The sequence below is a fragment of the Periplaneta americana genome, chromosome 7 (assembly GCF_040183065.1).
Source record: "Periplaneta americana isolate PAMFEO1 chromosome 7, P.americana_PAMFEO1_priV1, whole genome shotgun sequence".
Classification (NCBI taxonomy): Eukaryota; Metazoa; Arthropoda; class Insecta; order Blattodea; family Blattidae; genus Periplaneta; species Periplaneta americana.
The window spans coordinates 18,355,338-18,371,931 of NC_091123.1; the positions used below are offsets into that span (position 1 = coordinate 18,355,338).

The 16,594-nt window shown below is 32.6% G+C and overlaps 1 protein-coding gene across 2 annotated transcripts in view; it reads right to left on the reverse strand.

Annotated features, from left to right (window-relative positions):
- Reph (Regulator of eph expression) overlaps positions 1–12,351 on the reverse strand; it is a 517,096-nt gene extending 504,745 nt beyond the window's left edge. Inside the window, exons 1-2 of one of the 2 annotated variants that reach the window (XM_069830362.1) lie at positions 11,820–12,351; positions 11,428–11,497 (exon numbers count right to left, since the gene is read on the reverse strand). In XM_069830362.1, coding sequence (XP_069686463.1) covers positions 11,428–11,497; positions 11,820–11,888 — 139 coding nt within the window. In that variant the 5' untranslated portion in view covers positions 11,889–12,351. The remainder of the gene's footprint in view (positions 1–11,427; positions 11,498–11,819) is intronic. The other variant, XM_069830363.1, reaches the window with a different exon arrangement.
- Between the last annotated feature and the right edge of the window lie 4,243 nt (positions 12,352–16,594).

Here is a 16,594-nt window from a genome sequence, read left to right on the forward strand (position 1 = left end):
TTCTGTGAAAGTAACCTACTAAGATCGGAAAATATCGCAATGTAATTTCTTTTACAACAGACATTTTTTCATTCAAATACTGTTCTTTTGTTTAAAAAGAATTTCTACCTGTATTTCTTTGCTAACACTGAATTTTCAGGATCTTATTTTGATAAAATTAATACTGATGCATTTTTCCTTGTCGTTATTAAGGTACCAAATATAAGGGGAACACTCGAAATAAAAATTTACTCGTTTCACTGTAATTAAAGTAAAGAAACAGATTTTTATATAAATTAAAATGTTTCGGACTGATTATAGATTCCGTCATAAGGGTAAAATAGTAACTATTGTAATATACCAGGCTATACTACCTTGATGATAGAATTTGTAAGTAGTACACCGAAACGTCCATACGATAAAAAATTCAAAACTTCTTCTAGACACAATCATTTGTAACAATTGTATTACGAACTTAGATAATATATCTCCATTTGTCTATGTTTTAATGGCAGGCATTTGTCTATGTTCTGGCTTTTACTTCATTTGTTCTGCTTTATAATATTTAAAATTAGTGACCCTACACTGGACAATAAGCTAACCACAGATATATAATCAATTACAGTATGTCAGAATCCAAAAAGTAATTCTGAAGTAAGACCATCCGGAAGATTGCGAAAAAGATTCTCCTACGACGATAATATTCTCCAGACCGCAACTAGCCAAATTCTTGACCTACATTCGTGATTAAAATTAGCGACAGTAATCCTGCTAAACTCGTCATCAATAATAATTGTCACAATCAATAACATGGAGCTAAGTTTTTAGGTCTACTCCAACCTCAAGCTTTAACTTACAATCATCCTCTGGATTCTGCTACTCTTTGGTTAATATTTTTGTATAATCTACATGGAATTCTGTTATTTCCTGCTCTTATTATATTTTTCAGTCAGTTAGACCTGTTTTCACACTACTGTTTTTTTTTTTTTTTTTTTGCAGAATAATATAACTTATTACTCTAGTCTTTTATATATTGAAGCAGCATTTCTTTGTATACTTCTCATAATATTATCACTTAAAATAGTACATTAATTCACTCAATTTTATGATCTTTCCTACTAGTTGTAAAAATCGTGACAATGACTCCTTTTATATTGAGGAGATTATCACATATTGATAAGTTCTTCACAGCGAAACTATACCTGTGTCTAGAAGCAGACAATTTTATCACACCTCAATAGAAAAATCCGCAATTTGTTGCGTATATACACAACGGTTAGCGAAACAAAATATCTTACTTTAAAATCTCGTATCCAGTAAAAAAACAGCAGAACTTGCTTTTGAAATAGTAAGAGTTTATTGATTCATCTACGCAAAAAGGGTGCGTTCTGAAACCATTGGTTTTATGGTAAAACTACAATATTTGTAGGGATATATTAAAATGCTTCATAAACGTTTAACGAGGTATTTTCTCATCAGGTAATGAATAAAGGCAGAGTTTTCCCAGGTGGTCATTTAGTAAACCATTGGCGTTGGAGAGAATGGAGACAGAAGTAAATGGTTTTATGAATTAACAAGGATCTATTGAATTCAAAAACCGTTCTGCAAATAATATTAAAATAATTATCTTTTTTATCTGGAAGTCAAACAGCTATACAGTTGCTTCTAGAAAAATATATAGGCTTAAGCTTAGTTTTAATTAGCCTATTTTTCACAATACAGACACAAAACTGTAGACTACTGAAACGAAAATATAAGTAGTGGGCCTACTTGAAGAAAACCTGACACAGATAATTTGTGCACCACAAATCAATTATCCGGACTAATAAGAGGGTATTATGATCCGCATATGCAGGAATCCATATAATTGGATCGGAAATGAAAAGAGTCTAGAAACAACAGTAGTAAGCTAAGCTACTGCATATAGGCCTATTAAAAGTGCAAAATGACTATAGGCCTACAGTTAATAATGAACAAAGTTACACATATTCAAACAAAATAGAATTTCAAATTATAAGAATTCTTCTTCATATTCCATACAGAACAGAACTTTACTTATGTATGGTAGTACAGTACACAAAATAAAAAAACCTAACATATGCAACTTTTTTAAATAAACAATTTCAAACTGTCCTGAAACGTGATCCGTATAACTGGCGATCCGGATATTTGGAGTTCGGATAATTGGAGTTCTACTATAGTTACCTCACAATACAGCCAATTACCACTATGTCAATTCTTAAAAACGTAAGCAATAAATAAATTCAATTATTGGGCCACAATGTCAATTCTTAAAAACGTAAGCAATAAATAAATTCAATTATTGGCCAATTCTTATAAACGTAAGCAATGAATTCAATTATTGGATGCTAAGTCAATTCTTAAAAACATAAGCAATAAAATAAACTCAATTATTGACCACTATGTCAATTCTTAAAAACGTAAGCAATGAATTCAATTATTGGATGCTAAGTCAATTCTTAAAAACGTAAGCAATAAATAAATTCAATTATTGACCACTACGTCAATTCTTAAAAACGTAAGCAATGAATGCAATTATTGGATGCTAAGTCAATTCTTAAAAACGCAAGCAATAAATAAACTCAATTATTGGCCACTAATGTAAATTCTTAAAAACGTAAGCAATGAATAAATTCAATTATTGGATGCTAAGTCAATTCTTAAAAACGCAAGCAATAAATAAACTCAATTATTGGCCACTACGTCAATTCTTAAAAACGTAAGCAATGAATTCAATTATTGGATGCTAAGTCAATTCTTAAAACCGCAAGCAATAAATAAACTCAATTATTGGCCACTACGTAAATTCTTAAAAACGTAAGCAATGAATTCAATTATTGGATGCTAAGCCAACTCTTAAAAACGCAAGCAATAAATAAACTCAATTATTGGCCACTATGTAAATTCTTAAAAACGTAAGCAATGAATAAATTCAATTATTGGCCACTATGTCATTTCTTGAAAACGTAAGCAATAACGGTACCTAAATAAATTCAATTATTGGCCACTATGTCATTTCTTAAAAACGTAAGTAAAAAATTCAATTATTGGACGCAATGTCAGTTCTTAAAAACGTATGCAATAAATAAACTCAATTATTGGCCACTATGTAATTTCTTAAAAACGTAAGCAATACTGGTACCTCAATAAATTCAATTATTGGCCACTATGTCAATTCTTAAAAACGTAAGCAATACTGGTACCTCAATAAATTCAATTATTGGCCACTTTGTCAATTCTTAAAAACGTAAATAATAAATTCAATTATTGAATGCTAAGTCAGTTCTTAAAAACGTAAGCAATAAATAAATTCAATTATTGGGCCACAATGTCAATTCTTAAAAACGTAAGCAATAAATAAATTCAATTATTGGCCAATTCTTATAAACGTAAGCAATGAATTCAATTATTGGATTCTAAGTCAATTCTTAAAAACATAAGCAATAAAATAAACTCAATTATTGGCCACTATGTCAATTCTTAAAAACGTAAGCAATGAATTCAATTATTGGATGCTAAGTCAATTCTTAAAAACGTAAGCAATAAATAAATTCAATTATTGACCACTACGTCAATTCTTAAAAACGTAAGCAATGAATTCAATTATTGGATGCTAAGTCAATTCTTAAAAACGTAAGCAATAAATAAATTCAATTATTGACCACTACGTCAATTCTTAAAAACGTAAGCAATGAATTCAATTATTGGATGCTAAGTCAATTCTTAAAAACGCAAGCAATAAATAAACTCAATTATTGGCCACTAATGTAAATTCTTAAAAACGTAAGCAATGAATAAATTCAATTATTGGCCACTATGTCATTTCTTGAAAACGTAAGCAATACCGGTACCTAAATAAATTCAATTATTGGCCACTATGTCATTTCTTAAAAACGTAAGTAAAAAATTCAATTATTGGACGCAATGTCAGTTCTTAAAAACGTATGCAATAAATAAACTCAATTATTGGCCACTATGTCATTTCTTGAAAACGTAAGCAATACCGGTACCTAAATAAATTCAATTATTGGCCACTATGTCATTTCTTAAAAACGTAAGTAAAAAATTCAATTACTGGACGCAATGTCAGTTCTTAAAAACGTATGCAATAAATAAACTCAATTATTGGCCACTATGTCATTTCTTAAAAACGTAAGCAATACCGGTACCTCAATAAATTCAATTATTGGCCACTATGTCAATTCTTAAAAACGTAAGTAATAAATTCAATTATTCGACGCAATGTCAGTTCTTAAAAACGTAACAATAAATAAACTCAATTATTGGCCACTAAGTCAATTCTTAGCCTAGGCAATAAATTCATTTACTGAATAAAATTAATTTAAGTCTTCTGATTTGCTTCTTATTAGCGTAATTCGACTCTACGTATTATTTTTCTTTCATGTAGGGTATACCTACATTTTATCTAATTCCGAATAGGAACATGATTTGCTTAAGATTTTTCTCAAATCAATTAGGCCTATTAGGTTTTCAATTCTAATCATACAACATTCCACTGAATAACAGAAAATTAGAAAGAAATAAGCTCTTCAACAATTCCAAACAACTACTGCTAAAATACAGAAATTATATTCCAGACTTTAGTTCTGACCATGAACATGGTATGAAGTAGAGTATGAGTTGAAACAAGCACAATATTTGTGGCCGGTTATAAAAAAAAAACAATATTTTGACTGGTTATTTTACTATTATAAAAAAAACCTTACATGAAATTTCTCTTTCGAATAAGTATAAGTAAATTTAATTTTGTTGCCAATTACAAAGCGCAAGTTCCTGGATTTAAAAAGTACCTCCAAGTGTCTTTAATAGCTCCTTTACTCCTTGAGTAAAGTTTTTCTCTCATTTGTTATTTATCCCACCAATTATGGAAGGTACACGTCACTTCCACTTACCAGAACCTATTACTACTATTTCATCTAAGTTCAAAACAACTAAGTCCCATTAAACTCAATTACAATCCAGCATTTTAAAATAATTTTGTAATATTGCTGCAATACGAAACTTATATTTCATACTTATAATCCAGAGACAGGAACTACCAAATGGTTACAGTCAAAATATGAAAGCAACCACATTAGATTGTGTTTAGTTACAAAAAACAGTGTACTGGTTAGTTATTTTAGTTATGAAATTATTCTTTCAGCTATTTCTAAATGTTATGTAACTCGTAAAATACAAAACCTGCGTCATTAATTTTTCCAATATCTACTATTGGCATTTCTAACCAATTCCAAAGTATCTAAAACACTTTTAGCTATTTCTAAATTTTATATAAATCGTAAAATACAAAATCCAAGTCATTATTTTTTCCAAGAATTCGCATTTCAAATTAATTCCAAAGTATCTAAAACACGTTCAGCTATTTCTAAATTTTATTTAAATCGTATTATTTTTTCCAAGACCTACTATTGGCACTTCTAACTAAACACTTTAAGTTATTTCTAAATTTTATGTAAATCGTATTATTTTTTCCAAGACCTGTTATTGGCATTTCTAACTAATTCCAAAATATCTAAAACACTTTCAGCTATTTCTAAATTTTATGCAAATCGCAAAATACAAAATTCGCGTCATTATTATTTTCCAAGACCTATTATTGGCATTTCCAGCTAATTCCAAAATATCTAAAACACTTTCAGCTATTTCTAAATGTTATGTAAATCGCAAAATACAAAATTCGCGTCATTATTCTTTCCAAGACCTATTATTGGCATTTCTAACTAAATCCAAAATATCTAAAACACTTTCTGCTATTTATAAATTTTATGTAAATCGCAAAATACAAAATTCGCGTCATTATTCTTTCCAAGACCTATTATTGGCATTTCTAACTAATTCCAAAATATCTAAAACACTTTCAGCTATTTCTCAATTTTATATAAATCGCAAAATACAAAATTCGCGTCATTATTCTTTCCAAGACCTACTACTGGCATTTCTAACTAATTCCAAAATATCTAAAACACTGTCAGCTATTTCTCTACATTATGTAACTCGTAAAATACAAAATCCGTGTCATTATTTTTTCCAAGACCTATTATTGGCATTTCTAACTAATTCCAAAGTATCTGAAACACTTTCAGCTATTTCTCAATTTTACATAACTCGTAAAATACAAAATCCACATCATTATTTTTTTCCAAGACCTACTACTGGAATTTCTAACTAATTCCAAAGTATCTGAAACAATTTCAGCTACTTCTAAATTTTATATAAATCGTATTATTTTTTCCCAAGACCTACTACTGGAATTTCTAACTTATTCCAAAGTATCTAAAACGCCTTCAGCTATTCTCAATTTTATGTAACTCGTAAAATACAAAATCTGTGTCATAATTTTTTCCAAGACCTACTATTGGCATTTATAACTAATACCAATATATCTCAAACACTTTCAGCTAACTTATTTCTAAATTTTATGTAAATCGCAAAATACAAAATTCGCATCATTATTCTTTCCTATTATTGGCATTTCTAACTAATTCCAAAGTATTTAAAACACTTTCAGCTATTTCTCAATTTCATGTAACTCGTAAAATACAAAATTCGTGTTACTATTTTTCCAAGACCTACTATTGGCATTTCTAACTAATTCCAAAATATCTAAAACACTTTCAGCTAACTAATTTCTAAATTTTATGTAAATCGCAAAATACGAAATTCGCGTCATTATTCTTTCCAAGACCTATTACTGGCATTTCTAACTAATTCCAAAGTATCTAAAACACTTTCAGCTATTTCTAAATTTTATGTAACTCGTAAAATACAAAATCCGTATAATTATTGTTTCAAGATCTACTATTGGCATTTCTAACCAATTATAAGTATCTAAAGCACTTTCAGCTATTTCTAAATGTTATGTACTATTTTTCCAAGGCCTACTACTGCTATTTCTAACTAATTCCAAAGTATCTAAAGCACTTTCAGCTATTTATAAATTTTATGGAACTCGTAAAATACAATATCCGCATCATTATTTTTTTCCAAGGCCTACTATTGGAATTTCTAAATAATTCCAAAGTATCTAATACACTTTCAGCTATTTCTCAATTTTATGTAATTCGTAAAATACAAAATCCGTGCCATTATTTTTTCCAAGGCCTACTACTGGTATTTCTAACTAATTCCAAAGTATCTAAAGCACTTTCAGCTATTTATAAATTTTATTTAACGTGTAAAACACAAAATCCGCATCATTATTTTTTCCAAGGCCTACTATTGGCATTTCTAACTAATTCCAAAGTATCTAAAACACATTTTGAAATGATCAAACTACTTTAACTTTTTTCGAGCAGCGTTACAAGAGAGATATTCTATTTCATACACGGTTAGGTGAAGTATAGGGTGGAAACAACTACAATATATCGTGTGCAGTTATGAAAGCCGCACCTTCATGTCCCAAATATGTCTCAAGAGGTGACCAGCACGGCCATTCGAAAAGATTTTACGCAACTTATACAGAGAGCATTTGGATTTTTTCCAAAGTCAATAATGCGTACGCCTTACATGGATGACGTGAACAGTGTTCGAAATATTGTAGCTTTGTTAAATTCAAGTGAACTACTATTACTATTAGCAACTAATTGCGTTAAAAACGGAATATTTTTCGTATAATGAGTAAACACAGCAACGCACTTTCCTCTGAATTCTATATTGTGCACATTAACTCCACTAAATGTCCTGTTTCGGTACAAATTTCAATGCAGGTAACAGGAAAAGTTTAAAAATAGTACGAACGTGTTTAATATTACTAGTGACGTTTATGGAAAACTGTAATGTTCGCTCTCTGCGAACACTATTTTGAATTATAAACTAAAAATGCCATATTTTAATAAGGATATAAAGCTAAAAGTCACTAATGAAATGTAAATAAATGTTACTTTTGTCTGAGAAATAACTTTCTTACATAAATTTTCACTTTTCGGTTGCGCCAACCGTAGATTCAGTTTCACTTCTCAGTTCCACTGTGCACAGATTCATTTTCGCTGAACAGACTCTCGCCGTTTCACTGTCTCTCTTTCTCTTCAAAATTCTATAATTTCACAATCACTTGGTAAGAGAACTAAGTAATAACAAATATTATTAGCAATTACGTTCTTAGAAACACGTCAGCGTAACATATTTTACACCGAAGTAAAAAAGATCACTCTTAAAGTATTTCATTTCTCGAGTTTCTGGTCAACACACGATAATCTGTCACATAAAATCCCCTAAAATACATACTGTCGTTAAAACTGACCAGAGGGGATAAAAAGTATTTACGTTTCTGCATAATTATTTCTTGTTACATTATATTTGAAAATGCACTTGTTAGAAAAACCGCATTTTTCGTAATTGGTCTACTCGTACTCCTCATTATGGAACGCGATATACTATAAAACCGTTCATATGCCTTAATATTGCACTGTAATAGGTCTTATATTGAACACTTCACAAAATAATATGTGATTATATAATTTATACTATATTTCACACAGGCTACTGAAATATACTTCGATTATCACAATTCTTCCTAGGCCTACAACTTTTTTTAATTCACTTATTAAAACGCATTTTTCGTTAGAGATTCGCAAACAATTAGCTTAATGTCAATAAAATGAACAACATATTAGCCTATATCGATGGCTAAGAAGTGGGACTTCGTATCTAGAAAAAGAGTAATTTATTTAAACTGCACTATTATTCAGATTAAGTATTATTATTATTATTATTATTATTATTATTATTATTATTATTATTATTAGTCTATTATATTCACAAAACTGGACAATTAACTAATATTTTGTCGTCGAGCAGAAGATATAAAAATTTTGTCTAGTTTGGGAAAAATTAATTTTTATAACAGTTGTTTTTTTTTTTATTTTCCTGCAAATTTACAAATACGAGGTATCATTTCTTAGCCATCGATATGTTATCATGTACTGTTTTATTTTGATTTAATTGTTGCAATAAATATTTCACACGTAAATGTTGCAATAAAATCGACTACTTTATAAATAGCCTATACAAAAATAGAAGCGTCGATAAATAATCAAACTCTTGCTACATCGTGTTTTGAAAAGATTTTAATGAAATATCGCACTCACTTGTTTACATAATGCAATTTAAAGCATAAAAAATCCGTTCCTGACAATAAAAAAAACCAAATGCATCGTTATATGCGGTTTTCGTTATTGCATTGATATGATACTGATAAACGATTATTGTTCTACATCTCGTAAGATATTAAGTTGCCTTAATTCACCTATTTCACATTGTATCACAACAGACGCTTCCGAGCTTTTTTTTTTTCTTAAAACAATTTACATGACCGCAATTGTACTTACATTTACGTTTCATACGTCTTAATAAACGCTTCAATAAACACTTTCATAAATCACATATCAAAATAATGTTCGATCTGACAACGAGGTATTCCGAAACAATGGAAAACTAAATTCTAAAGATTACACTTAGTTATCAACTTATCATAATTAAATGGCTTTCGGAACAAGAAAATAATGATTCACAGTTATAAAGTAACTTGCGAATTTTGCTTTTTAAATATCTGGCTCCAAGGGCACTGATCATATAGTAATTTTATTATATAAATGTCATAAGACTACATTTATGGAAAGTAACTTAAATAAAAATGGTGTCCGCGTATACCTGATGATAGCTAATGGAGGCCCAGAAGAACCCACAAACTTTAACTTCAGCACTAGAAAATGGTGGTTAATAACTTATGACGTGTCAAACTTGTACGCTGGCTTAGTAAAAAAATGATTTAAAAGCAGCAGTATTTTATTGCTGTTAAAAGTAAACTCAAAAACAAAGGAGAAAACACGACACAGTAAATCGCTTATCACAACATAACAGAACAGGTGAAGGAATGTGACCTTGTTCGTTGATAACAGACCACTGTTACATTCCACAAAATTACTTCTCGGAAAATTGACCACCTTAACAGGAAAGAGAAGGAATTACGAGGGCCTTGAAATCCCCCCCCCCCCGCCTCTATAAGTCAACCTCCCTTTGTTATGTCACTCAGAAGTTCAAGTCCTATTCCTTATGATTCAAGGTGGAGGTTTCACTTAACATACGAAATTCGTTATCTACAAACAAATTACGTATGAACCACACGAAACTGTCTGCATGTAACAGTATCACCTGATGTATGGCAAATAAAAATTAGGTAGGTAACAGTACAGGAATGATAGTGTGAACTGTCGAATTTCCCTATTGTACATGTAAAAAACATATAATTTGTAAAAAAAAAAAAATTCGAATTAAATACACGTTGAGAGCTCTGATTAATAGTATCAATAAACTTCTACAAATTGCTTTATTTCTATTCACTAGTTTGAATATAAAAATGTAACGATACTAAATTAAGAAACGTAACCTCAACTTCGAACACAATCATGGCAAAACTGTTAACACAAGCTACGGAATTTAAGTAAAATTCCCTCAAGTCAAATATGAAAGGGGTTCCAATTTGTAAGCCCTAATATAAATAACGAATATTTCATTTTATTTAAATTATATTTTTCTAAGTACTTGTAATTGCCATTCTCAGTATGCATATTAAAGTACCTACATAAAATAGTACGTTAAAATTTTCATTAAAATATTGAATGATTATTCTGAAGTATACTGTAAGAAACACAATTTTATCGACAATAATGAACTAGGCCTACTCTAAATATTATAATAACGTAAGTAGGAAATTCTAACTCTCGAAATTACACTGACGTCGATAGTTGTTTTGCAAGTTCATACCAACCAACAATAAACAGTATGGAAAGCATAACATTACGGAAATAAGAAGGCTGTGATGAAACAATGGCACATCAACGCATTCCAAACAATTAACTAAAAACATAACTTGTTAAAAATTCACTGCCTACAAATATTATAATCGTCGAAATATAGGGCGATAGATTTGTTTTGCCCAACACGAACATACTACGAAAACAGTAAGAACACTTTCATTGATAATAAAACCCATTCAAGCGTCGAATTAAGCGAACTTATTACGTGCTTACGTAGATATAAAATATTCACGCATACCTCTGTAATGATTATCGTCACTAAAACCGCACATTTATCACCTGTAAAGCCACATCACTCGTGAATTTTCACACTTTGCGAACTAACAGTCCTGGCATGCCCCGAGAACAGCTGGTACAGAAACCATCACATCACTTCGTCTGTAATCGCAATCAATATCGGCGTTGAGGATTATGACGTAAGCCACAAGATTTTCACTTTTCACCATCAACATTATAGCATAAACAGCCACTGAGTAAGGACCTACTTAATTGACTTCGGGTCCGAAGATAGTAGTAACAGCTGCAGCGTGCGTGGAATGCATTATCGTTACTACGGAAAGTGAAAGGTTTAAAAATTATTACGTATACTTACTGCTTTCCTGATCTTCAGTCTCCCCGTGCTCGTCGTCTGACTCTGTGCCGGAATCGTGGTCGTCGTCTGCCTAAAAGTTGAAAAGAGAGAACACAAAATCCTTGTCAGCCATCTTTAAAGTGTTGGCACTTATTCAATTCACAATTGCAAAGTCAATATGGAAGCTAGCAGCGAAATTGCCTGTGCAAACGGCGCTCGGGATTCGGATTCACTTTTATGCAGCTTGCCATAAGCACTGGCAGCTCTGGGAATTCAGAAATGCGGCGACCGAAGTAGAACCCTTTGTTCTATATTCCACCTCTACACGGCAGCCATCTTAGGCTGCCTGCCAGGCCCCTGGCATGACCTTCAAGAAAGGTGACCGGGGAAAAATGATAATTCTATCGGCCTACCTTATCCTGTTGCGGGTGATCTTCATTCAAAGAATGTGTCCTAAGCTTGTGTGTAAGAAACTTGAGCATATTTCTCCAGCAGGACCGCGAACAGAACGGGGGGGGGGTCCGGTCTCTATTTCGGGAAGGGTACAAAAAACACTCCAGGGGGGGAAAAAACTCGCTGCAAACTACAGTTCTTATAATAAAAACTAATCGTGTCTAAACCCCCACAAGAAACAACAAAACCCGTCCTTCCTTCCGTCCGTCACACGATCATGCTGACGGGGTCCGTCATCCCCGGCTGTGCAGCGAAGCAAAGGCTGTGCACGACTGGTCGCGGGCCGAGCACACTGAACACTACTCCCCCATGCCTTACTACTACCGCCAGCCCGGACGCCGTATGATGAGTACGGTAGTCAGCTGAAATAGAGTGGATGGACCGGTCCAATCCGGCACTGGGCGAGGGGAGTACCGCAGTCAGCGCGCTGCATTCGCCGCCGACTTCAGCGCGGCCCCAGCGCGGCCATAACCCCCTCGCCGCGAGCCTCTATCACCAACGTGACAACAGCATCACCACTTTCCTGTTATCACCGATAATCACACTCGCCCCCGGACAGCTACTTTGTTCGCGAAGCATCAGTACCCCCCAATGCTCATTGATGAGAATAAACCCGTCCACGAGGAGTAAGCCCGGACGCTCTATGATTGGCTATCGTCGAGCAATGTCCCGTGAGGAGTGGGGCGGAGGGGCAAGTATGTAGAGGGGGGGCAGTTCCCAGAGAACCCCCCATGACTTGTGAATGAAAACGAGAGTGTGCTTCGCTCCTTGAAGACGGCCAGGCGAGCAGGTCTGTCTGTCTATCTTTCTATCCGTCCGTCCTGCCGGATGGATGCGGCATTTTCGCACAATTCAATCACATTCCCTCCCCCTCCAGCGTGAGATAATGATTGATAAGTCCCGCAGCGTGACTAGCCTGTCAACCGCGGCGCATCTCGTCCACAATTCTAATTTTTAGGGCCCAGGTTCATCACCGACTAACCTAAGTCCATCCCAAGACCCTGGGATCGGCTTCCAGGTTATTCTCTCGCCTCCGAATCGCAGTTTAACCCCATTTACACCCATTATGAGCCTTTCGCTCGGGTAGCACATCCGGCGGAACAAGGTTCGATTCCCGGCGGGTAAACGGAGATTTATTTCCCTCTCACAGGAACTGGATGCGTGTCTTGTCTGTGCAGTGCAGTGTTGCCACGCCAGCAATCTATTTTCCACTAACTCTTGAACACTAACAATTTCAGATTCCACTATAACTTAATTATGAAATATTTCGCTAAAAAGATGATAATGACGTAGTAGCCCCCTCAATATCTAACCCCAAACACACATTAGAATTGAAGCTAAAACTTATTTTCTCGCAACACTTCAAACACACTTCATTTTTGTTTTCTTTTTCTTTCTACAATACTGAACCCCCGAACACGAATTCCATTTTACTTTTAAATATTTACTATGTTCATTATGTTTAATTTATTTTATAGTTTCAGCATATACCACTCAGAAGGTCTTAATTAAGGATATGCCATTTATTTATTTGTTATTTATTTATTTGTTTATTTATTTATTTAACCTGGTAGAGATAAGGCCATCAGGCCTTCTCTTCCCCTCTACCAGGGGATTACAACTACAATATTAAGAATACAATTACAATTATAATTACAATTAATATTAAATTTACAAATACAATAAAAATCAAAGTACTAAAAGATTGACTGATTAATAAAAGCTAGACAGTTTATTGTAAACGTTAAGAAGAGAGAAGCATTTCTTTTATTGATTAAGTAAAAATTAAACCTACTCTACGCAGTAAGAAAATACTTAGTGCTAAGTTTAACTAAAATATTTAATCATTGATATATAAGTGTTAGAAGTGTATGTAGAAAAATAAAATATTTTACTTATAAATTTAATTTTTAGGTTATCTTTTAAAATTTTATATTATAATTGATATTAATAGTGCTTAATAATTACAATTTATTTTACAACACTCACATTTAATTCATTGCATTATTGTTATTAATTTCCTGATTCTCATGGTCATCCTTAATTAAGGCTGGACGATTTATTTTTCTTTAAATCTCTCTACCTCCTTTTGTTTTTATTTACCGGTGCTATAATTTCAATTGTAAATAAATTGTTTATGCTTTTGTTAAATATGTTACTATACATACATACATACATACATACATACACACACACATACATACAAATTTGCTTGTTTTTGCTTCCTTTTCGAAATAATTTTTTTTATAAGTTATGAAACACTTTATAGCGTGTTTTGGGAAAGCCATTGATCTATTTCCCAATATGCTCAATCAATTTACGAGTGCAGTAATGTGATAGATTACTGAAAGAATTTTAGTTCTATCCTTTAAATGTGCAGAAATTTGATCTGAATAAATGTAACTTTTCGTTCTGCAAAGGAATTTTACAAAGTTACATTTGTTCAGATCAAATTTCTGCCGATTTAAAGGACAAAACTAAAATCATTTCAATAATTTATTATCATAATATAGTTCTCTCTTAAATTGACTGAGCATATTGGTAATTAAATGAATGGCAACAAGTTTCATCTCGAAAAAGAAGTACAATCGAGCAAAATTTTATTAAGATTTTTTATTTGAAATATCTCAAAGAATAACCCCCTGAAATTAATGACATTAAGTTACTTACAGTTCGCTCTGTATGCAACATACAGTAGGCCTACCTCTATATCAGCACCAATGAAATACCCCATGTCAGCTAAGCAACATCGTCGAGGCATAAAAATGTATCATGACTGTTATTTATAATGCCTAGGCTAACACAAAACTAAGCATTAATAAAATTTATTTCACTTAGGCTACAACAGATCGGACTGAGAGTTTTCTCTCAATGACCGTACACTCGTTCTTTTTTTTTTTTTTTTTTTTTTTGCATTTCTACTCATTCTTCTCTTCCAAATCGTCCATCTTCTCCTTTCTCCTTTTCTTCTCTTTCCTCTTATCTCATCCTTCTTCTCTATCTACTCCATAATTATTGTAATCCTTTTCCTTCTTTTACCTTTCATTTTTTCGCCCTAGTATTCCATTTTATGTTGTAATTCGTTTCATTCTCTTCTTCTTTTTCACTAATTTTGTATTATTTTCTTTCTCATTGCTTTGTTCCACTTCACTTTTCTTCTTTTGTTCCTACTTATAAAATCTTTCTCCCACTTTCTCTTAATCCCTCAGTTGTTTTCTTCTTTTTCCTTCTTTCCTCCATTTCGTTCTTTTATTCTTTTCCCCTTCTCATTATCTTCCATTTATTCTGTTTGTTCCCATTCTTTTCTGCTTATTTTCACTTTGTTTTTTTTCTGCTCATTATCTTCACTGTGTTCTATTGACTCTCATCCTCTTCTTTCTCTTCTGCTCACTTTCATTCTCTTCTTCCTTTCCTGATCATTCTCTTTTCTTCTTTCTCTTCTGCTCATTCTCACTCTCTTCTGCTCACTTTTATTCTCTTCTTCCTTTTCTGCTCATTCTCATTCTCTTCTCTCTTCTGCTCATACTCATTCTCTTCTTCTCATTCTCATTCTCTTCTTTTTCTTCTACTCATTCTTATACTCGTCTGCTCATTCTCATTTTTTCTCTTCCTCTCACTTTCATTCTCTTTCTCCTTTTCTGGTCATTCTCATTCTCTTCTGTTCATTCTCTTCTTTCTCTTCTGCTCATTCTCATTCTCTTCTTTCTCTTCTACTCATTCTTATATTCTTCTGCTCATTCTCATTTTTTCTTTCTCTTCTGCTCACTCATTCTCTTCTTTCTCTTCGTCTCACTTTCATTCTCTTTCTCTTTTTCTGCTCATTCTCATTCTCTTCTGTTCATTCTCATTCTCTTCTTTCTCTTCTGCTCATTCTCATTCTCTTCTTTCTCTTCTGCTCATTTTTATTATCTTCTTTCTCTTCTGCTCACTCTCATTCTCTTCTCTCTCTTCTGCTCATTCTCATTCTATTCTGTTCATTCTCATTCTCTTCTCTCTCTTCTGCTCATACTCATTCTCTTCTTCTCATTCTCTTCTTTTTCTTCTACTCATTCTTATACTCTTCTGTTCATTCTCATTCTCTTCTCTCTCTTCCGCTCATACTCATTCTCTTCTTCTCATTCTCATTCTCTTCTTTTTCTTCTACTCATTCTTATACTCTTCTGCTCATTCTCATTTTTTTTCTTTCTCTTCCGCTCACTCATTCTTTTCTTTTTCTTCGTTTCACTTTCATTCTCTTCCTTCTCTTCTGCTCATTCTCATTCTCTTCTTTCCCTTCCACTCATTCTTGTATTCTTCTGCCCATTCTCATTTTTTTCTTTCTCTTCTGCTCACTCATTCCCTTCTTTCTCTTCGTCTCACTTTCATTCTTTCTCTTTTTATGCTCATTCTCATTCTCTTCTGTTCATTCTCTTCTTTCTCTTCTGCTCATTCTCATTCTCTCCTACTCATTTTCATTATCTTCTTTCTCTTCTGCTCACTCTCATTCTCTTCTTTCTATTCTGATCACTTTCATTCTCTTCTTCCTTTTCTGCTCATTCTCTTCTTTCTATTCTGCTCATATTTTCTTTTTCTTTCTTCTCACTTTTATTTCTCTTCTTCTCATACTTCTCTTTTCCTTGTCTTTCTTCTTTCTCGTCTTCTTCCTGTTTCTCTCAACCTTTTCGCTTGTCTTCTCGGTCCTCTTTATCTTTTCAACATATATTTATTCTTATAATCCTCCTTTTGATCCTCTCGT